Here is a 22,859-nt window from a genome sequence, read left to right as displayed (position 1 = left end):
TCAACTTCTTATCGCAATATCCCAGCAATAATTCGATTTTTTGCTGCCTGATGTTCGGCGACAGTGTCATCAAATGCCGTTCATTAGATCTTGGCAGCATATTTGGGTATCTCTAGTGTCCCTTTAATCACATTTCTTGACACTACTAAAGAATTGCATTTGCGTAAAGATTTGTGCTTTCATTGAAGTTGCCTGTAATCCTTGTCAGTTATACAGTGTGTTGTGTACTTAAGGCTGAGAATTGCCTTCTCATGTTGGCAGCTTGGACCATGCTGCATAATTGCATAATGTAGCATAATTTGTTGCATTATGTTGCATTATTTCCTGCCTGGACGTTTATTTCTGACCGCAATCTTCCTTTTATCTTAAATGATTGTCCCTGCCTTTGAACATGTTCCAAATATTGTCTGACTTTTTGTATGCGTTTTGTGCCCTGCCTGTAACGATCCCGCCCGGGATTGATAGTATTCCTAAATAAATAAATAAATAAATAATGGGGGTTTGAAGGTTTTTATTGAATGAAGAACGAAGGAGACTGCTACTGGACTTGTGAGTTTGTGTCCATACAGTGCCAGCATTTACATTTGGCCAGCTTGCTAAAGAAAAGATTGATAGTATTAATTATTTTTTTTTCTCTATTCTTGAATGGAAGCTAAAACATGCATTTACAAAGCTGATAGCTTATTTCCTGCCCTGGACTGCCTCTCCGATATCTTACTATGTCTGTTTTTTTTTTCTCAATGTTTTTTAATTACTTTTGTGAGTGCACGACTAAATGCAACTTGCCTTCAGTAAATGACTTGCAGGTTTTGTTTTAGCTGTGAGTTTGTAGGTGAATTATTGATCTGCTGCTTTGGTTCTTATTTCAGCGTTTGTCCGAAGGCAGCAAACTGAAAATGAATGTGGTCGACCACAACCAGCTATTGAGCCAAGTTTTTGAGTTTGTTACTCAAGACGTTGATGTGGAGCTCATTAGGAAGGCTATGTACTGCCAGGTAAGATACCACACCTTTGGTTTTACGTACACCTTGTGAGAGCTGGTGTAGGTATGTCCCTAACATGCCTGCAGATTGTTGGCGTAACTTCTGGATGCTGTTCTGTCATTTCTTGTGAGTTCAGAGCAGTAGCAAGCAAAAAAAAGATGGGCTCACTTTTACAAAGTTGGAGCTTTACTTTGCAGTGCAGTGCATCGGACTCCATCTTAACATTCACAATAAGGTTCTGTTCCTCTAATGCTTGGGCTACTTATATTATGCATCTGTTTGTTAAGCTGTTTGCTACATTAGATGAGATTATTTACAAATGTTTTGTTGTATTAACCAATTTAGGGATTGCAAGAAACCGTATTTAACTGCTCGAAAATTTGAAGCTATTTATTTAAAGAATGTCTCTGTCAAGGGTGTATCCAGGGGGTCATTTTCGTGTTAAAACACCCCCGAAATTTTCTGAACACTGCATCCCTCTCCCTTCCCTGCCTCCATCCTTTCGGCCTTTTTAAACCCATTATTTTTTTAACGGACTGGCGGTGTATAACGACCCCCGAAAAATATTTCTGGCTATGCCACTGGTCTTTGTCTTAAGACGCAGTGCCATTTCAGAATATATGATGCTTATAAGTGGAATGAGTTCAATACTTTTGTAAGCTGGTCTATCAAAAGTGGTATCAGCTGCCTAGATTATGCCTCACATTCTACACCTGTTTCTTTGTGTAACTTATAAATATGCCAAGGCACTGAATAGCTTTGTCATCTGTACTGTGGAGGAGGCCAGGTGGTCTCTGTTTTGCTTGTGCTGCAGGGTTAATTGTTGTGCGAGCCATTGCGCGAGTTATTTTACTCGAACAATAACTCTTCCACTTCAATTTCAGATGGAAAGAGCCAAGTCAAGACTGCAAGGCTTAGAGAACGTTCTCGCTCTCCTTGAAAAATCCACGCTGCTGCCATCTGTCAAGTACAAGCTACAGTGTGGGTGGCAGGGACTGCTTCCTATCGGAAAAATGCCCTGGTGTGTAACTGGCTGGCTTGTTTCGTTTGTGTGTTTTTATTTTGTGTGCAGTATCAGCTGTTCACACTCTATGGCTTGCTCGTACATTTCTTTACTCGCCCGCTTCCCCTCGGAGCGCATGCTTTCAGCTCCAGGGCTCCAGGCAGATGTTGGACACAAAGCTGAAAATGTGGACAAAAATAGGAGAACATTTAGGGACAAAATATTGTCATTTTCTTTAGCTCTACCGCAAATATGGGCAGAGTTAAAAATGGTACATTGTGTTTGAGCAGTTGCACTTGTTCTGGCTGTACAGAGCTGAGAAAATCGTTTTTTGTCTAGGTAAAATATTGATTGTAAGATTTTTTTTTTTTCTGGAATGATCCAATTATATGTGCCATTTGGCATTTATTTTGTAACCCCCTTATTGCCAAAACGAATCATGTGATGCTTTTAATGCAATAGGATCAGGAAAAATTGTGTAATCAGTTACAGATTTTATCAGTTGGCTTGAAAAAATTATTTCAGCGGACCAGAAATGATATGTTTTGATGCATTTTCATTGCATTCATATTGTAACCTCTAGACGCCTTCGGGCAAACGTCCAAGCACCTAAATGGTCTGAAGAAATGTCTTGTTGTGTGCTAACAGGTGTGAAGGGGTCTGCTAACACAACAGTGAACGTATGACAGAAAACAATGTCAAGGCATCAACAGATTCCAGTGCTATTTTATTGCCAACATGTGATGTTGTTAGCGGCCCCTGTGAACTTTCTGAAGCCCGACTTCAAATTTATGAATTGAAACTGCTAAATTTTGTACAGCGAGACAGCTTGCTTTTTTGTCTATTGCTCTGTACTTTGTGCATTTTTGCTTTGGATCCCATTGGGTTTGGCTTGAGTATTTAAGTGAGAGTATTAAAAAAAAAAATGCAAATCAATATGCACTAGATTTTATTGTAACCTTATCAAATGACACCTTATCTAGGAAACCTTTTATGGTGCTAATGACGTAATTGAAATGATTTTGCTGGACTACATGGACAAACTCGTAAAGAACAGGCTTTGTCTAATGTAGTGCAGTAGTGTCATTTCGATCATGTCTCTGTACCAGCATGACCAACTTGCTGCCTTACTGGTGCTAATGAAGCCTGCTCATTTAAGCCCAAGTTGCTCTTACTCAAAGAATAAATTTCGCATCTCAAAGCCCACTATTTCAGGAAATAAATGGGAAGGAGGAGACTTTCCTCATGAAAAGGTTCAAGCACTTAGGAAAAGCTGTCCTACTTGTATTTTGTATTTTTCCCAGAGTTCCTTATGTGGGGATGACTGGCTGAGTTACTTGGGAATCTGATGAACCTTTATTCTTGCTACGCTTATGTGTGATAACTCTGCAGTGTTCAGGTGATGTGTAAAATTGCTTGAAATTTTTAACATCCGAGTTTGTACCATATTATAACTGCACTGGTCATTTTAATTGTTCTGCAAAGTAAGAAAGGATTAAGGGGATTTAAATATTTTTGGTGTATGCAACTGCTAGCTCACCATGCACTTAATTTAAGTCAGTGTTCCTGTGTATTACCATTTCAGGGAGAGGCCTGTGCATTGCTTGGCCAATCTGAGCTTGATACCACCTTGCCAGCGTATGTCCCTTGAGTTGGCGTCAGCCCGACTCTACCTTTGGGCCATCAGTGAACTGAGGTCCTTGCTGCTAGATTTCTGCGGTACTGAAGATGAGAACTTGCCAGTTGTCGATCACTCATCAAGGCATCTTGTTTCAAAGGTGAGATATACTCTGTATCTTTTAAGAGGTCCTAAAGGGATTAAGAAATGTACTAAAAGGTTGCTGGTAAATGTGTTTAGTGTGCAGAACAAAAGCTTTTGAGCATTCACCCAAATTATAAGCTCTTGGAATGGAGCCATCCATTTAATGTTAATTTGGTCAAATTAAGGCGCTTAAAATGTCATTAGGTATGTGGTAGTTCGGTCAACAGTATCTCTTGCTGGGCTAGTTGGTGTGACATTGCGTTAAACCAAAGGAAATACAGCGCTAAGTTTTAGACGAACCACACAGAAAGACGGACGGGACAGGCGCCTGTCCCTGTCCCGTCCGTCTTTCTGTGTGGTTCGTCTAAAACTTAGCGCTGTATTTCCTTAGGTATGTGGTAGCTGTGATGTCATTGGGCCGTTACAGTCTCCAGCGGTCCAGAAAAAAATAAGAAGGCAGTGAAGGTAATGGTTCAAGGGATGGGGTTACAACATGAAATGGATGGCTGGTACGATGTGATATGCAGGTTGCTGCTGTGATTTATGGTGTTTGATGAAGGGAAAAAGAGAAGAATTTGTGATACAAGGACGGGCTGGTTATACAGCTTTGACTGAAGAGCATTGACAAGCCGGATTGTAATTTTAGAGATGAAACACTAATGTCATATAAGTACAGGGAAGGAAAGAATCTGATTGCGAGATTTGAATCTATTGTAACAAGTTGATGAGAAAATTGATTTGGGTTCCAAATAGGTGATGCATATTCAAGCATGGGCCTAACAATTGTTTTGTACATAATTAATTGTACATGTGGTGAAGGGTTGCGCAGGTGACATTTCAGAAAGCATAATGTTTTATTAGATGCCGAGGTGATATTTTTAACGTGTGCGCCAAGACAGATCACTTGACTGCACTAGCTCTAGCGGCATGTATTACCGACACTGTAAGGAAAGAGAAAGCACTTATTACGACGAGAAAAAAGCATTTAGCATTTACTGGTATTTAAGATCCTTGTAAAATTGCTGCACCATTCTGGAACATTGTTAAGGTTGCTTTGTAGAGAAGTTTGTACTTATGGATTATTGATAGTATGGTAAATAACGTAGTTATCTGCAAACGTGTATATTACAAGAAACACTTTAAGGTGCATCATTAATATACATTAAAAAGAACAGTGGACCAAGAACAGATCCTTTGGGGATGCCAGAAGTTGCTGGTAGGGCACTACGCAAGTTACTATTGACGAGTATTATTTGGGAATGATTTGTCAAAAATTCCTCGGTACAAATTGAACTTTATAGTCCAGATTTAGCAGTTGAAGTTTTAGTAGCAGATGTTGATTAGATACATTATTGACGGTTTTAGCAAAATCTCGAAAGATAGTTTCAGTTTGAATGTTGCAGTCGAGATTTCAAGTCAGGAACGAAAAGGGCCCGCTAAGGAGAACTCTTTCCAAAAACCATGCTGTGAGTAGTAAAGAAAAAGATTGTTGGAGTCTAGGAAGTTCATGATTTTAGAGTATGTGACATGTTCCATGACCTTGTCTGGTACACTTGTTAGTACGATAAGCCAGTAATATAATGGGGAGTTTTTATTACCTGATTTATAGACAGGAATGACCTTTCCCACTTTCCAGTCATTTGGTATGGTTCCTGAAGAGAGTGACTGAAGAGAAGAGTAAAGACAAATATGCTGCGATCATGTGATTTGTGTTCATTTAGCAACTTAAACTAAATTCATCAATGCCAGCTGATGATGATAGTTAATGTTAGTTTCTTGATTATGAATTTTCTTAATTATGGATGAAATTTCATCCGCCAAAAGGTGATAAACGGCATGGTATGTTCAGTGCTGGCTGTTTCACAGCTAGCAAGGTCCTCACTATTGTCGTTCTCACTTGAGGAACAAAATAAATTGAAGTCTTAGGTATTACTTGAGTTGGATGCATCACCGCTCTCATGCTCAGCCATCTTTATTGTGTAGTGACCGGTTTCTCAGTTCACGTCAAGCAGAAGCAATCCACCCTTCATTATCTATGCTGCCATATCTCGACAATCTGAAAAAAAATAAAAAATGCTTCAGACGAACGCTTCTCATCTTAAACCATAATTGGAATTCCAGAAAGCACACGATGAGCTGGACATGTCATGAACCAGAATTGACAGTTGGCTTATGATGAGCCGGCTCGTCCAAGTCCGCTAGTGAGTTAAAACTGTGCATCTGTTAAGTTTTGAATCTTTCACACTGTCTTTGCTGCCATGCCATTGAGGAAGACCACTGATAATGCCCATTCTCACGAGGTCATATTTTCTTGTCACCGTGGCTGGCTAAGGTGCACATATTAAAACACCCTTTTGGTCAACTGTCCCAGAGTTAAGTATTTTGCCTACTTGTAGTCCACTTTAAACATAATGTGTGCCAAAGAAGAGCAGAGGAATGCTGAATGTAGCATGTTCTTGGCACCAGATAGTACTCACATTATTGAAGAGATAGTATTGGAAGAGAATAACAGCCCCACCTAGATTGATTGTGTCTGAAGATTAAATAGATATAGCTGCATTAAAAAACAGCAACAAATGTTTGCTGTGTGCTTTTTTTTTTTTTTAACTGAGAACAGGGTTTAGATAAACTGAGAAATTGAGTAAAGCAGAAAGACTTGTAACGCCTTGTGAAAATTTTGTAAACTGCACCTAGGCTTGTAAGTTTTTAGCCAGCTATGGATCTCTTTCTCGTACAGTGCTTTTTACGGCAAGAACTATGTGATGCAAGTAAGCTAACCTGTGCTTCACTGTGTGTGTTCAACAGGCAAGTATGGAGAGTGGCTGCTCAGGGTGCAGCGGGGCCCTCTCGGCTCCCTCCCGGTTTCTGCTTTCTGCCATTGGCCTTTTGTCAGGGGAGCACCAGAGTCGGAGCCTCAGCCTGTTGCTTGGCTCTGGGGTGTTAGCCCATCTGCAGACCCTGCTTCGCATGCTGGGTAAGTGCATTTTTCATTCATGGCCTTCATGTCTTCATTTGTCATGTTTACTTCTTTTGGGACAGCTGCGACAGGTCATTGTTATCCTGATCCTTACACCACCCTCTACCTCTCAAATTATTTTTCCAAGAACTGGTAAAAAAAATACTGATTTCTTTTATTGCTTCATTGGATTCTGTAAAGAACATAAAGGATAGAAACAGCAAAAAAGTGAACACTATTTATGCATAAAGCACCCCAAAAAAAATGTTCAAAATATGTTCCAGCTTTGCTGCAAAATGTTTGCAGCATTTTCGTTTCAGTGCACATTTATTTTGAGAGTGTGGAGTCGGGGTTAAAGTGTTTGTGGTGAAAGTTCACTTTTGCACATTGTTATTCAAGAAAAAGGGGTTTGAAGTAACGTCAGCTGAAGAGCCAGTCTGGCATAGGTATGGTGCTCTCAAAGCGGGCTGCGGTGTACAGCGCCACACCATACTCTTTGTGCCACGTCCAGGCTTCTTTTTGAGTGCATTCTGTTGTCACCATCTTCTGACTTGTTGAAGCAAACAATTCAGCTACGTGCAGGTACTGCAGTGTGATATTTGGAGAAATCCTTTTGCTGGATGCATCTGACAGTCAGATACAGCTAACCAATGCACTTGTTGGATGCACTTCCCTTGATGGCTGCAAGGCCGAAGGTTTTCAGTTCTCCAAGTCTCAGTTGCATTTAGCTTGAAGTCTCGATGAGTCCCCTTCTAACCTGTAAATGGAAAACGAGGAGACAAGGGTGGAGGACGCTGTCAACATGCCGAAACATCGTCATCTTCAGATCAGAACTGGAAGAACGACAACCCAGTAGCGTCATGCTTGCTACCAGGAGGGCAATTGGTTTCAGCTTCTGAATCTGAGAAAACATTGACATTCCTTCGCTTTCAGCTGGTTTCGCTGGAAAGGCACGTCTGCACAGGAATCATTTCCACCACAGGCTGCTTGCTTATCTGGGTGTCTGTTATTAGCACCCTGTTATTTTCAGCCAACCTTTTTGGCACTTTAAGCTTTTTCTTTTTTTGTAGCATTTTATGTTGATGGCAGTATATATTAGAAGCATTGGGACAGCGCAGCTTGTCTTCACTGTGAGGTGGGAACTTGCTTAAGCGGTGGTCGCCTTCGAAGATAATGGTACAAACTGTGTGGACAACCCACTTTGTCTTTGGTAGTGAAAGGACGGTGTGGTGATGTAGTGGATGTCACACAATAAGGCAGCAGTGTGAAGAACCGCACATTCACACCATTCTTTGTCTCGAGTTTCTTCATGCCTGTTACTGTTACTATTGGGAGTAATTGAATTATTGTGCAGTATGCTGGCTTAAATTGAAACTTCCTAGTTGCTTTTAACATCTGGTTATACGAGTAGAGAAGTGGAGGCAAATGTCAGTTCCCTTATGCTTGCCATGCAAAAAAAAGAGAAGCATGTGGATTATTGACAATCGACTGTATTATTTGTGCAGGTTTTGTGAATGACTTGGGCTTGGCTGAGGGAGTGACATTAGGCTGACTAACTTGTTGTTGATGCTTGCCTCGCACTACAGGCCCAAGACCAACGCGGACTCCTCATGAGAAGAATGTCAGCCTGTGTGCTGTGTTGGAAGACTCTGTCCGAAAGCCACAGCCTCCTGCACCAGCACCCAGTGGCCTAGAACTGGCAGCCATGATGAAAATTGGCACTAGGGTTGTTCGAGGTGTTGACTGGAAGTGGGGAGACCAGGTGAGGTAGCTGCACTGCTAGCAGGCTCAATGTGGCAAAGAAAGCATGGCACTGACTAATGCTACAGCATTAAAGTCTCGTTCTCTGGAAAATTTCAGCATCGGCATTAGTGTTAATGTTGGTGTTGGCATCGAAATTGTCAGCATCGGCTCTGTGAGCAAACTGAAAGTATGAGGGACGTTTAAGCTCCACCTTTAATAGGCTGCCATATATATAAAACCGCACCTTTAACTAAGCCGTATGAACGTGCCAATGTGGCCTAAGAGTAGCTTTGTGATAACAAGTGGTCTCGTTCAATCGCTCAAACCATCGAAGAATCATTGCTCAGCTATGTCAGCTGCTAGCAACACAACGATGAATATTTTTTTGGAGGTGTTATACGCCAGCAATCAAATAAATTTTGATGAAGAAAAGGCCGAAAGGAGGCAGGGTGGGGAGATATACAGCCCTCAGAAAATTTCGGGGGTTGTTCTGACACCGAAGCACTCCTCTGGCTATGCCCTGTGCCAAGCCCGTGATCTTTCGCTCACAACGTCAATGCCGACACTGACACCGATGCCGTGTTTTTGGCACAACGTCCTCTTTAACGCTATCACGTTAAAATCAAGAGCGTGCCTGTGGTAGGTGGTAGTTGACAGGCGCTGATTTGTTAATGGGTTGTGTGACATAACGAAGCCACATGATACCGGATTGGCAGGAGCTGCCAACTCATGTAGTTGCTGTCACATGAGAGGGTGAGATGAGAGTTAAACCCGAGATGCTTGAATTCCAAGCCAGACGCGCTACCCCAGGCCACACAGGCATTCCAGTACGGCTCCACCAAAGTGATGCTTTTCATCTCTGTAAGGTGGTCTGCCACATAATGAGGTAGCTTACGAATGTATGCTAATGAGTATGTGATTGGCAACATGAGAACAAATTAAGGGATTAACTGAATAGCAAGGTGCATAGATAAGAATGAGGGTTTACATGGTGAGCAGAGCTGCAGATGGGAGCCATTACCGTTAAAGCAGAGCTTAGTGTCCCAAACGTTTTCATTGTGCTTTTGAAGTGTCACTCGAATACGAGCCATGCTTCTAGCTGCTGATACATTTCAATGCTGTTTTCCTCTCTTTGTACGTATGACAGCTCCAGAGCCTAATGTTACACTAAACGAGACCACATGATATGCAAAGTTGGGAGGGGCTGCCAACTCGTGTCGCTCATTTGTTGGATAGGAATAGGAATGTTGGATAGGAATCGGCCATGCAGGCACGTTCATATGGCTCGGTTGGACTTTACATGTCGGGTGGTCTCCTACAAGTGGTAGCTGTAGAACATGCTAACATAGCACTTTGTGCCAAAAAGTGTGTGAGATATTAGAGGCACAGTAAGTAATCGGTAATTTTAAGCAAGCAGAGACTACATGTAAGCTAGCGAGAAACAGCAAGGGGGCTGCAGATGGAAGCTACAAATGGGAGTCCTTAATGCTGTCACATCTTACCCTCAAGGTCATAATTTCTGTTTGTATTTGCTTGACATCTAAAGTTGTGATGCAGTCGTGTCCGGATATGTCGAACTCGAAGGGGTTGCGAAATTGGCATGACGCCTCTCATGATTATAACAAGTGATACCCTATTTACTCATGTAATAAAGCCACTCGCACAATCAATCATTCCTATTTTCGCAGCTGAGGATTTAAAAAAAAAAAATGTTAGCCATTAGCGCCTCCCTCCCTTTTGCGCTCTCGTCGCAGTCCATGGAGCATTCCTTTGCTGCACGCCAATATGCTGCACTGCAATAACATGATGGTGCAGCACTTCGCAGAGTGCCAGCGACCTTGGCAGGAGTGCCCATGGTGGCTTGCTTGGCATGTCCAGTAGCACCAGCTTTGTTTCATTACTATGTTCACTTTCCATGCACGCACGCACACACACATACACGCACGCACGCACGCACGCACGCGCGCACGCACGCACACACACACACACACACACACACACACACACACACACACACACACACACACACACACACACACACACACACACACACACACACACACACACACACACACACTATTGGAGAAGGCGTCCAATGTTCTGTCTGCCATGTGTTGAGAGCTGTTCAGTGCATGCACGGTGTGCTGCTATAAACGAAGACAGGAAAAGAGGGAGGAAAGGGAGAAAGATTGTCAAAATTTTTCGTTCCTTTATGGAAGCTGAATGTGCACAGCCTTGTGCTTCACTATTTCAAGTTTTTTCCCATCTCCCCAACACCACAGCTGTATGGGCTATGTCTACTCTGTACCGATCATTGTCAAACGGGTTCCCTCTCGGTTCTTCACGCACGGGGCTTGCAAAGGTCGCATTACACAGTGTCATGCGGCAAATGATCGTGGGGGATGCGATCGTCTTTGGATGTGCGCTGCAGAATTCGATTTATATTGATCGACTGATCAAGGTGGAGTTCAAGTAATGACGCAACTTTCCCACACTCATATATGGGATTTTTAAAGGGATAACCTGGGAATTCGATATAACCAGAATTCAAAATATCCGGGTTTAATACATCCAGGCTCGACAGTATTTATATACCACTAATTTTTACTTACCCCACGCACTGGTCACTCATCTTAAACATTATTTAGCACTGTTCTGCGACTTCTACGGACGGCACTTGTCACTGGTAAACATCGCACATTTTGAGTCGGCTCTAATGCCGAGAGAATGAGTGGCTTGATTTGAGACAAGGGAGCCAACACCCACTGACACGAATGAAAGCATAGGGAATTTTTTTTTGGTGTTAATCAATAAGAAATAGTAGTTTAATCATGCAAATAATTGATTATCTCTATGTTTACATTATTATATCACGCAGTATCATGCTAGTCTTTGTTAGTAACCTGTAAATCACACTTTGCACAGAAAATTCTGGAGCATCTTTAACTTTAAAATGCGAACTGTGTTTTCCTAGGACGGGCCTCCTCCTGGAGAAGGTCGTGTAATTGGTGAACTTGGCGAGGACGGCTGGATTCGAGTGCAGTGGGACAATGGCTCGACAAACTCGTATCGCATGGGCAAGGAAGGAAAATTTGACCTCAAGTTGGCAGAACTGCCACCACAGCCTGAAGTCGAATCAAGTTCAGACTCTGAAGACGAGGATGGTATGCTGGATTTCAACATTCTCCTTTCTTTAATCACTTTATTCTCAACATTTTCTTTTTCTTCTTTTCTGGAATACTGTCAATCTCATGCAAGTCATGTTGTCTGCCATGCAGTACAGATTTCCTAAACAATATTTATTTTTGACATCTGGGCCGTCTCATTCCCTCTAAAATTATGCACATTTTTAATGTACTAGTACTGGACGTAGTACTTACTTCTGAAGCCTCCAGACTCATGCAGCAGTGACACTTGTGCGGCAGGTTTGTGTCTTGTGTCGGAAGTATGTGTGACGTCACGAGACCATAGGTCATGGCCGAATTGGCAGGAGCTGCCAACTTGGGAGCACTTTTGAGATGGAAATTGAGCGTTCTGGGACCCTTGGTTACCATGTTATGTGGTTACCACAATCTACCACATGCGTTAAGTATGTGTGACCCAAAACCGAAGTGAAAACTGAACTGCTCGCACTACTAACTCACAAGTACAAAAAACTGACAGAAAGATGACATGAGTGTTGTGCAGGGCTCGTGTTGCTTTTCGTTCGTCCGCTTTGTCTTGTCTATAGTACTGGTTATGTAATAATTCACATTTAGCCTAAGCATGCTAAGCTGGTTGTTAATTTTTGTTATCCTGCCTTCCAAGTACATGGCCTTCTTGTATATACTGTACAGTAAAAGCTCGTTAATTCAAATTCCACGGGGCCGCCAGGCCAGTTCGAATTAACCAAAATTCGAACTAATGAAAGTGAGCAAAAATGATGGCGTTTGATGCCCGGAGGGCACGAAAAACATTTATTTAGCAAAAAAGTCTGTTATCATCTTCTGCTTCTTCTCTCTGAGGGCTACCGTACTCACTCGGTCTTCTAGCATGCGAATGCGACGCAGGGAGTCTTCTTCCCCCTCTTCAAAGCTGAAGAAAAGGCGCGCGACATTCAGCGCTCCCATAACTTCTGCCGCGGATGGACGCACGGGCTCTTGCTCCTCGTCGTCGTCCTCGTCTTCTGCCTCTTCTGGGACAGACTGCTCCCCAACAATTTCAGCGACAATGTCCTCATCACTTAGGGCACCGCACACTGCTGCATCGCTGTCTACTCCAACGTAATCATCAAAACTGACGTCCTGCAGCACAGCACGCACAGCCGTAGGCAGAGGCTCCGGACTCCCATCGTCGCCACTTTCTTTCATACTTCCGGCAGCAAAGCCACAGTGGTGGAAGCAGTTTGCAATTGTGGACGGCGTGACCTGCTCCCATGCACGCACCAACATGTGCATTGCTGTGAGCAATGTGATGGTGCTGGTCTTCTGGTTTCCAGTGCACAAAGTCATGCGCTCGATCATGTGGCGCCTATAGAAACATTTGATGTTTCTGATCACCCCCTGATCCATCGGCTGCAAGGCCGCAGTCATGTTGGCGGGCAAAAAGACGAGCCTTGTGGCTTTCAGCTCGGCGTCGACTTTGTGTGCCGAGCAGTTATCCACAATGAGGAGAACTTGACGCTTCCCTAGCTCCATCCTCCGATCGAATTTCAAGAGCCATTTTTTAAACAATTCGCCCGTCATCCACGCCTTGCTGTTGGCGGAGTATTCCGTCGGCAGCGTCCTAATGTTCTTGAAACATCTAGGCTTATGTGCCTTGCCGACAACAAAAAGAGGGACCTTCTCCGTCCCGGTCATATTAGCGGCAACCAGAACAGTAATCCGCTCTTTGCTTCGCTTGCCGCCAGCGCAGCTGTCCCCTTTAAATGTTACTGTTCTGTCGGGCTGGAGCTTATAAAACAAAGCCGTCTCATCAGCATTGAATATATCATGTGCCGAGTAGCTTTCTAAGTACTGCTGCAGAGCACCGCTTCGCCACGTGGCACAAGTTTCTGCATCCACTTCTTTGGCTTCTCCAGACAACACCCGGAAGACAAGATTATGTCTGTCTCTAAAGCGGTGAAACCATCCTTCGGAGGTGACAAAATCTTCCACATTCAAGCGCAGGGCGAAATCGGCCGCCTTCGCCATGATAATTGGGCCGCTCAGTGGAATGTCAGCGCTTCTCATTTCTTTCACCCACGTGATCACAGCGGTCTCAATTTCCGGATACTTGGCTAACCGAAGCCTTTTTCTGTTGCTGGCGAAATCTTCGGCTTCATAGGCATCCTCGATGGCCTTCCTATTTCGGATGTACTTCGACAACGTGCTTGGTGGAATCCCGTGCTTTTTCGCGATTTCCACTTTGCTGGCCTTCCGTTCATCCACCTCGCGTAAAATAGCCACTTTCTCCTTCACCGTCTTGGCACAGTATTTCCCACGCGAACACATCTCGCGGACACAAGCTCACAACAAGCGGCGTGCAAAACGAGGGCTCACGAAATGCAACACGAAACCGTGGTCGATAACACTAAAACGTCGTTCCTCGAAGGAGTCGCGGCAGGAAAGACTGTTTAGTACTTGTTCCAGCACCCTAGCGGCGCCCCGATGGTTGTGCCATCTATCGTTCTGCCGTGAAAGCTTCCAACGATGCCGCGCGCAGTTCGAATTATGGGTGGCGGCGCCAATTTTTGAGTGAATTAACGAGCTGTTACGCGCATAGACTTCTATGCACTGCGGACCGGACCACGATGACTATTTCGAATTATCCAAAATTTTGAATTAACGAGTTGTGAATTAACGAGCTTTTACTGTATAACCTTGATTATACATCTTGCAAAGGACTAATTTAAAGCGTCATATAGTCTGTGTGTGTTATAACCAGAAATTTCGCACTTAGGCTGCATTCATAGAGATGTGTCATTCTTATGATACTGTGTCTCTGCCATCACTCCTCCATTCACCTGTGGCACAAAAGCAAGGCTATGGTTTGCTTCCCGTAATGGCACGCTGGGCAGCACACTTCTAGCTCGATGCTTGGGACTTTTAATGCATTTTCTTTTACCGGAGGCTCAAGAAATACTGCTCCAGGAAATACTGCTGTGCGTCCATACTCGAGCTAGTAAGGTGCCTCTGGCATTGTCTTTGGGTCTATGTTCAAAGAAGAAGCTGCCATTGAAAGAATGCTAACCCAATAATTGCGAGAAGAGTCCACGCAGGTGGCCATGATGTACGGCAACATGCAGTTCTTCCGCTCAGGTGGCCCATTCTTTTTGTAGTCATCTCCTATTGTGGCTTCAAGCGCCCTTGAGAGAAACAATTTACCATTTATTAGTGAGCACTTTTGCTTTCTGGTTTGGTATGAGAAATGCAGCGTTCATCCTGAACCAACATGTCAGCTTTGAGGGATGCTGCTGTGTAGGACCCCAGGTTAATTTAGCTCTCCTATTGTCATACTATAATGTACTCTGACATCACATAATGTGCAGGCTGTTTTGTGTTTTGCCTCCTGTCAAAGTGCAGCTGCTGCAGCCAGGGTCAAAGAAACGACCGTGTGATCAGCAAAATGTCAAGGCTATTGAGCTTATCGTGAGCAAAAAGTAAAAGAATTCTGCTGGTGTATGTCGGTCCACGCCGAACTGCTTATAGGCACTGCCTGGCAATGCAATTCTGGTGTCAAGACTGACACAGACTGTCACCTGACTAAGTACTTTGATGAAAGCTGCCGGTCTCGACACTGGACACATTCATCTGGTGACGCCCACCTCCAGGTGGTAATTGCCAATATGCTGTATGCAGTTTGACATGGATCAACACGCGATTGCAGGTGTCTCTTACTTGTGCTCACGATAGCATGTTTCTTTCATTATGGGTCTGCATCCCTGGTAGCCTTAACATCATGTGTCCTTAGCTTGCTACCAAGCAGCTGGCATGATTGAGTCCTGATGACATGCCTGCCCTCAGAGTTATGCTGGCACGCAGAATATCTCGACATTTGACCATCTCCTCACTTTATTGCTGGCCTTGTCTCTCCCTGAGTGCTTTTGCGATCCTTTCAGCCACCACAACAGTCCCCGCTGCCCAGCACCCATCTGTGCTGCTTCAACAGGGTTCCTACACGTTGCTGCGTGCCCTGTGTGTGTCCCTGGGCCTCCACTCCGGCTCTGCCCATCCCAAAGCTATTGCTGTGATGTCTGGGCTCCTCAGGTCCATCATTGCTTCGGGTCAAGGGGGTGGTCATGGTAAGTGCCCAATCCCCCGGTTATAACTGGTGGTGGCACTTAACGAAAAACGTGGAATAAGCATGCTCCTTTATGGAAGAACATGGAGAAGCGCGTCTGAGGTCCTGCATTATCCACATCTGCGTCTGCACTGGAATGTTTGCAGTTACAGGACCAGCACCAACGAGGAAAATTTCTTTTTGAGGAAAGGAAAGGGATGCAGTAGCTGCTTCATTTGGTGGTCTGGGTGGACACTCAGCCAGTACTGGGAGGTAATGTGTGAAGGAGGGAAGGAAAAGATGTAGTTCGAGGGCTCAGGAAAAATTTTGAACGCCTGGAAATTTTTAAATGCGCACTGACATTGCACCAAAGGTGTGTAGGGGAGGACATCGAGGGGAAGGGCATGAATACTGTGGCGCATCAGAGGCTAAAAAGCGGTTGGTGATATCTGTCACAAAGGCACTACGCTAGCTGGGAGAGGAGTGGAATGGGCATAGATAGTGATGCATTTTGCATGCCTATTGAGCGTGAAGTTCCAACTGGGAAGCTACCAAACATTTTGTCATATATACATGGCAGAATAATGCCCTGTCCATGTCATTCTGCCCCTGCATGGGACGCAGTACACAACTGAGATGAACACGCTTGAAAACATTTCATTCACAAGGCCTCCGAAGTGTGGACTCAGAAAGAAGTGCAAAGACGCGGCCCCGATTTGTAAGCTGTAACGTGGTGAATAAATGTGATGCTCTTCAGGGTGTCACAGTTCGAACCTGTAAAAAGGATAGCAGAGGTGGGAGGTGCATGATGATCAGATGACTAGCCACTGACTTTCACTGATCACTGACTTTCTTCAGCTCGAAGGACCAATGCTGGGGAAGTTTGCAAGCCCCATTCTCACTTCCTTTTCTTTTCTTTCTTTTTTCCCCAATCTCTCAAGCTTGTGTGGTGACAATGGAGACACTCACTATGTAATTCGATATTTGCTGTCACCTGTTGTGGGAGCGTAATTGCGCGCCTCAGTTTTTCCTACTTGTGCTGCTAGTTGGCAACCGACTGTCCTTTAAAGATGGTCCCGGATCGTCCTCTTTGCTGGCGAGTTCAAGTGCACCGCAGTGGATGCTGGCGGAACAGCATCACGAATGGGCCACCTTGGGCTTCCTGCGCGGTGTGTGTGCCACACCAGCCCTGTGCCAGGCCCTCAGCTCACCACCTTGGGTCGCTCTGCTGTTGAATGTGGCTTCAGGACCCTGCAACAGAGCTCCCAGTGAGCTGCCGCCAGCCTCCCCCCTGGTGCTTCCCACTCAGGTACTCCTAATGCTCAGCCGTCACTTTACACGGAAACACTTGCTGCGAAGGTCTGTCTGAACGGTAACTCCAGACGTGAGTGGTGCAGTTACGTTACCTGACAAGCCAACGCCATCCCTTTAGAATGAGTGCCTACCCTTTCACATTATAGCCCTCATTTTTTATGTTGTTTGGATATCAAGAGCTCCACGTATTCCTGTGTTCACCGAGGCCACCGTTGTAACAGCATTTATTTGAACTCTCAGATCACTCGCAAACACGCTATGACGGGCTCCATAATTCTTAAATTCTGGGAGGACTAAGCGGCTCTGTGTCTTGTTGGAGAAAGTTGGCAAAACGAAGACTTCTGCTTAAAATGTACAGTCTTTGTCAAAAGTATACGGCCCATGAGGTTCGCTTCTAAGCATTGCAATGCGGCTGCTGGCAGCAATACTGGAAAATGAATGTTGACAAGGACTGTACCTGGCGTGATTGCATTCTGCAGTGTAATTTAGGCACGTTTGGTAGAAGAAATGCTCTTTTACCGTTGTGCATTTTCACTCACCATTTGTATTTTGTGTATTTTCACATTTTGTACGCTGGTGCAGCATATCATTACACACGCGACTAGAGCAGCGTAAATACATTTTCTGCAGTGCCTACCACTTAATCGTAGCTAGCTGCTTCTGTACGTTAACGCTGTGTTGCCCATTCTCCCGTAGATTCAAGCACTGAGGGTTCTGAGGACACTGCTGCTTTCCTGGACATCTGATGACTACAGCAAGCTGAGGTTTTCTTTTGTTCAAGCGCTGTTTGCTCTCCTGGGAAAAGTGCTGGTTTCTTGCAGTCATGACCCGACATTGCATGCAATAGGTAATTTTTGCAGCGTTTTTCGCACCTTACTTTTGCCACATACTTTTCTGTCTTTTAAAAGTTTGCTTGAATGCTTCGAGTTGAAAGCTATGAGTATAAGGCTCTCTTATGTTCTTTTTGTGGTATTTCTTTAGACTGCTTTGAAATTTGGTCTGTCTTGATGGATTGTATAAAGTATAGAATTTCGCTGATAGGTACTCAGTTCAAAAGATTTCCTTTGCAAATATAAAGTTGTATTGTAATCATAAATTGTAAGATGAGTCATGAACACACCACCACAGCACAGGATGCGACGAGACTGCTATGATGGGAATTCCCTTTCGTGCGCTCCAGTAGGTTTTCCTCTTCGCCACCGGGCCTTCGTCATTCTTATACAATTTACGAAATCCAGCATTGGCTTATTGCCTTCCTTTCAACTGATGCCTTGCTTGCATACGCAGACTTGCAGGTCGTTGTCTGAACTAACTTTGGGCAGAACTAGTAAATCATTCAGTACAGCTATAAATGAAGTTAGTTGGTAACTCTCTATCAACTGTTCTTTGTTTAGCCAAATTTCAAAAGGCGAGAAGATCTTTATGTTGCTGTTTATACCTGCACACATTCTCTCGGCATGTTTCTTTCTTTTCTTTTTTTTTTTTTTGTACTTTGGTTCTCGTTCTTTTGCCACTTTATGGCACCTCCACACATCTCCTACATCAGTGTTAAGTTTCTTCACCGCGCTTTCACAGACCTCTCATGGAAGAGCAAGAAGAGTGCTCGTGCCCGTGTGCTCCTCACGGCCTCTCACACGAGCACCGTTGCCGAGGAGTGCATCTCGGTCCTGCGTGAGCTTCATGCTGTGGCCACCTGGAATGAACCGGTCAACCAGCACCTGCAGCTGGGACTGAAGAATATCTTCTCTGAAAGCTCCAACACACCTGCAACTGCTGAGGTAGGTTACTGTGTGCGTCCCTATATTTCGTAGTTGTAATATTGCGCTGCACCTCTTCTAGATGGATGAATTATTTCAAGCATCTGCGCACCATCGCATGGCTACTGCACGAAAAATTGCACTCTAGTATTGTACCACTTTTCGACTAGATATAGAGCAGCAAGGTGCTGGGTGCATCTCCCTAAGGTGTTTAATAATTTGCCAGATGAATATTTTCTTGTGGACCCATGATCTGAATTAAAGTGCTTATTAGACATGTTATAACATTTCTTTTTTGTTGTTGTCGAGTTTTGCTTGGTGCAGTTAAGTGCTCGTTTCACAACTTCTTATTGTAACTGTTCCTTGATTTTGTTTTGGTGCTTTATAAAATTTATTCTGGAGATTTTTTTTTTTTACCCCCTTCATTGTTGGCATTTAAATTACAGACGTGTGTACACCGTAGCCACATCGCTTAGGTGACGATACTAGGCCAAATCACACAAAACTATCAGTAAGCAATACTATTACCATTTTATATAATTATTATTGCCTAGCATAATAACAAACTGACCGGCATAGCAAATGGCAAAATAAACAGGCTAGCGATTGCCACCTCTAAAGAGGCTCAATGCTTGTCTGCCCCAGAAAAGAGGGAGTTGGGAATGAGCAAGGATATCAAATTAGTGAGAAGAGAAATAAGATGCTCTCTGTGGTGTTTTTACGCTTGTAATGAATGTTCTTAATCCTTTCTAGTTTCATTTAAGTGCTTTTTTTCCCCTGTGTTTGCCAGTAAGCTGTGTTGCAACTGATAAAATTATGAGAGCTTGATTAAAAACTCCACACGCTTGTAATGAATGTTCTTAATCCTTTCTAGTTTCATTTAAGTGCTTTTTTTTCCCCTGTGTTTGCCAGTAAGCTGTGTTGCAACCGATAAAATTATGAGAGCTTGATTAAAAACTCCACACGCTTGTAATGAATGTTCTTAATCCTTTCTAGTTTCACTTAAGCGCTTTTTTTCCCCTGTGTTTGCCAGTAAGCTGTGTTGCAACTGAGAAAATTATGAGAGCTTGATTAAAAACTCCACCCTTACCTAGACTACAACATGCATTTCACCAAACTTAAAGCAGCTGATAGGGATGTGTTGTGCCATTCCAATGAAAATTAGAGTCATTTCATGCATTATAGATAGCATTAGGGGTAAATTGAGTTGAATAACCTTTATTATCTGGAGCTAGTGTTGAAGGCCTCTTAACAGAGCAGAGCGAGTAGGCACAGGGAGATCACATTTGCAGGTCGGTGTCCGCCTAACATGCTAATTCCCAGAGGTACAGCAGCCTCAGTCAGGCTCAAGTGCTGTTGTTCATTGCAATCCAGTGTCAGGTATGATGTGCTGGTTAAGTAATGGATTCTGACTTTAAACCGATTTGTAAAATTGTGCAGAAGTCAGAGCAACGTTCTGCAGCAAGGCTTTGACACCAACTATGTATTGCCACCAGATATGTACCACCCAAGTTATTTGTTTTAAATTTGTGTTTTTCTTTTCTTTATAAACTCTTTCTTTATCATTTCATATTTATGGCCGCATTGTTAAAAAGAAAGAAAGAAAGAAAGACGAGTTTAATTAATGAGGCGTCATCTTTTTATAGTGCTGTCTGACGTCTTTTATCCCTGACTGTTTAGGGCAAAAACAGTAACAGGAACATGTATGTGTGGCACACACACATACGCATGTATATATTCACAGGCAGTAAAAAACGGAAAAAAAATTAATTTATTGGTGTCATTAATTTGAAAACATTCGTTTCTTGGTTGCCTTCTTGGTGAGATTTTATCTGTGTTTGTGACCGCTGTGTAAAACAAGGCAAGGTTGCTGTGCATGCTTCATACTCATTAGAGGGTAGTTAACTGATCCTGTACCCTGGCAAACATAGGCGCCACTGTAAACGCACCCGGTCGTGTGCAGTAGTTGATGCTGCTGTTCTGTTCCCATTGCTTTGTGTCACCAGAGTGCAGACGCATTCCTGCTGGAGAAGTCCAATTCTCTTGCTGCACTGGCAGTCCTGGGAGGTGTCGACCGCAGGGTGCGCCTCGGGGGAACCATCAGCTTTCTCGAACATCCGCTGGACAAAGGAACGGTGGCTGCCATCTCACTGGGAGGAAAGCTGCTCGTGCACTGTCACACACGCAACAGCCTCGCCAAGCATTCCCTCGACCAGCTGGTGCCGGTGAGTCGCTATTCGGTGTTCTGCTCTTGCACTCGCGCACATCGCGGGATAGTGCTATCTACATCAAACATGGCAAATGCGTGAAGGGTCATGTGCGTGATGCTGTAGAGGCTAGATATTATGGCTGTGTAGTCTATTTCAGCCTCATAATGAGTCTAGGAATTGTCAATGGGCTGGATTTTGTTTTGTTTTTTTTTTTCATTTTTTGACAACTTTTGCAGTGGACTATAAAAAGGAATATATATAGTAATGCTAGTCATTTTAGTATTATCCCATGTTTTGGCTTGGATTCTGGATCGAGCTAGATAACCATTTTTTTTTTTTTTTTTTTTTGCTATTTTGTGAAAGTTTTGAGTTCATATATTGCTTCAACATTAACTTGTGCACACTTTTTGGAAGCCAGTATTTTTCTGCTAATGTTGAAAACTTGTTCCTTAGACCTCATAGGGCACTGGAGACGAGACGGGTTCAAGCTGGCTTTTATCGATAGACGACTAGTGACAAAGAGGTTATTATCACTGAAACTAAGCTTTTATAGCTGTAGAAAAGGTGCACAATAAAATACAGGTGTCACTGCTGTTGGTTATTTTCACAAGAAAACTGTGATGATGTGATGACTTTTGTGCGTACAAATCTCCGAGGCTAGGCTACATCATGGTTCACTTCTAAACAGTGACCATAGAATCCTTCTTGGTCTTGGTGTTGCAAGCTAATTGAGGAGCAGAATTTTTTTATATCCAATTTTCTCATCATTAAGCACATCTTTTGCTGTCAAATAAACCATAGTGGACTTTTTTTTTTCTGTATGTGAAAAACAAATTTGATTGATTGCCCTTAGTGTCTTTTCTTTTTTTTTTTACTGCGCTATTGTGCTGATCATATGTTTGGTAATGTCAGTCATTACCAAAGCTCGCAGTTGAAATTGCCAAGGTTGCGGAAGATTGTAATGCAAAGCTGGTTTGATTTGTAACTGATGAGAATATCACTTAATTACACGTCAGATGCTGATAACGTGAAAAACTGCTTGCAGGCTTGTATTTATTGCACCTTGAGGGATTACAGTAAGGACTATAACAGAGGTCTAAAAATTCATCTTGACTGATAGCTTGAAGGCAGGAGATTACTGTCTTCAGATGGCCACATGTAGTATGTCAAAGCGTTGGCCTAAAAGCGTGACTTAAAAGCGTGACATAGTGAATAGCCGGTTGATTTCAAAGCGTGAACGATGATAGAATGAGAAAACAAACGAAATGTGCAGGCTACTGACATGGCGCTTTCTTAGCAAAAGTTACAATTGTTAAGGCCTGCGAGGTGCACAACGAGATCTCGTGGGTCGTAAACATGTAACCTGTCGACTGTGGGCTTGAGACACCCTTTTTTTAGAGAAGATTGTATTCATGTGCTATGATTTTGAGTTACAATATACTATTAAAATGAAGCATGCATCCATTTGTTCCACATGTCATGGCTCTCCAGATATACATGGCAGGCAATATGCCTTTAATGGGTCACAGTCTTCCTTACTCTTTCTAAACAGTAGACAATCTTCTGAGGGTCCTGTAGAAAACAAATTTTAATAAGTGAAGTTTTTAAACAACCCTAGCATAACATGTAATAAAGTGCAGCCATTTGATCGTTCTTTAATTCACAAAAGTAATAGTTCACTTAAATTTTATACACACATAATATGAAAAAAAAAAAAAATTAAATTTCTCAGTGGAGGAAACAAATCTAGTTGGACACTTGAGCTTCGCATTAAGGGTAGATGCGATAGCACTTTCCTTTTCATTGCGCGAATTTTTGGCATTGAGAGATGAACGCCGAGTTTGGCATAGTGTAAAACCTCTTTAGTTGGTTTGTTTTTAGGCAAAGGAAGG

The 22,859-nt window shown here is 43.3% G+C and overlaps 1 protein-coding gene across 2 annotated transcripts in view; it reads left to right on the top strand.

The window, feature by feature from the left end:
* HERC2 (E3 ubiquitin-protein ligase HERC2) overlaps window positions 1-22,859 on the top strand; it is a 131,196-nt gene that overhangs the window by 54,367 nt on the left and 53,970 nt on the right. For both annotated transcript variants that reach the window (XM_084601226.1, XM_084601225.1), the window contains exons 29-39: window positions 870-995; window positions 1,868-2,004; window positions 3,572-3,764; window positions 6,554-6,722; window positions 8,291-8,466; window positions 11,422-11,611; window positions 15,526-15,708; window positions 16,757-16,995; window positions 17,697-17,847; window positions 18,576-18,778; window positions 20,764-20,982. In XM_084601226.1, coding sequence (XP_084457352.1) covers window positions 870-995; window positions 1,868-2,004; window positions 3,572-3,764; window positions 6,554-6,722; window positions 8,291-8,466; window positions 11,422-11,611; window positions 15,526-15,708; window positions 16,757-16,995; window positions 17,697-17,847; window positions 18,576-18,778; window positions 20,764-20,982 — 1,986 coding nt within the window. The remainder of the gene's footprint in view (window positions 1-869; window positions 996-1,867; window positions 2,005-3,571; window positions 3,765-6,553; window positions 6,723-8,290; window positions 8,467-11,421; window positions 11,612-15,525; window positions 15,709-16,756; window positions 16,996-17,696; window positions 17,848-18,575; window positions 18,779-20,763; window positions 20,983-22,859) is intronic.

Source organism: Amblyomma maculatum, chromosome 4, assembly GCF_055883805.1.
Source record: "Amblyomma maculatum isolate TAMU_Amacu chromosome 4, ASM5588380v1, whole genome shotgun sequence".
In the NCBI taxonomy this organism is placed as follows: domain Eukaryota; kingdom Metazoa; phylum Arthropoda; class Arachnida; order Ixodida; family Ixodidae; genus Amblyomma; species Amblyomma maculatum.
The sequence above is the reverse complement of the archived record's forward strand: the minus strand, read 5'-3'. Positions and strand labels throughout refer to the sequence as shown.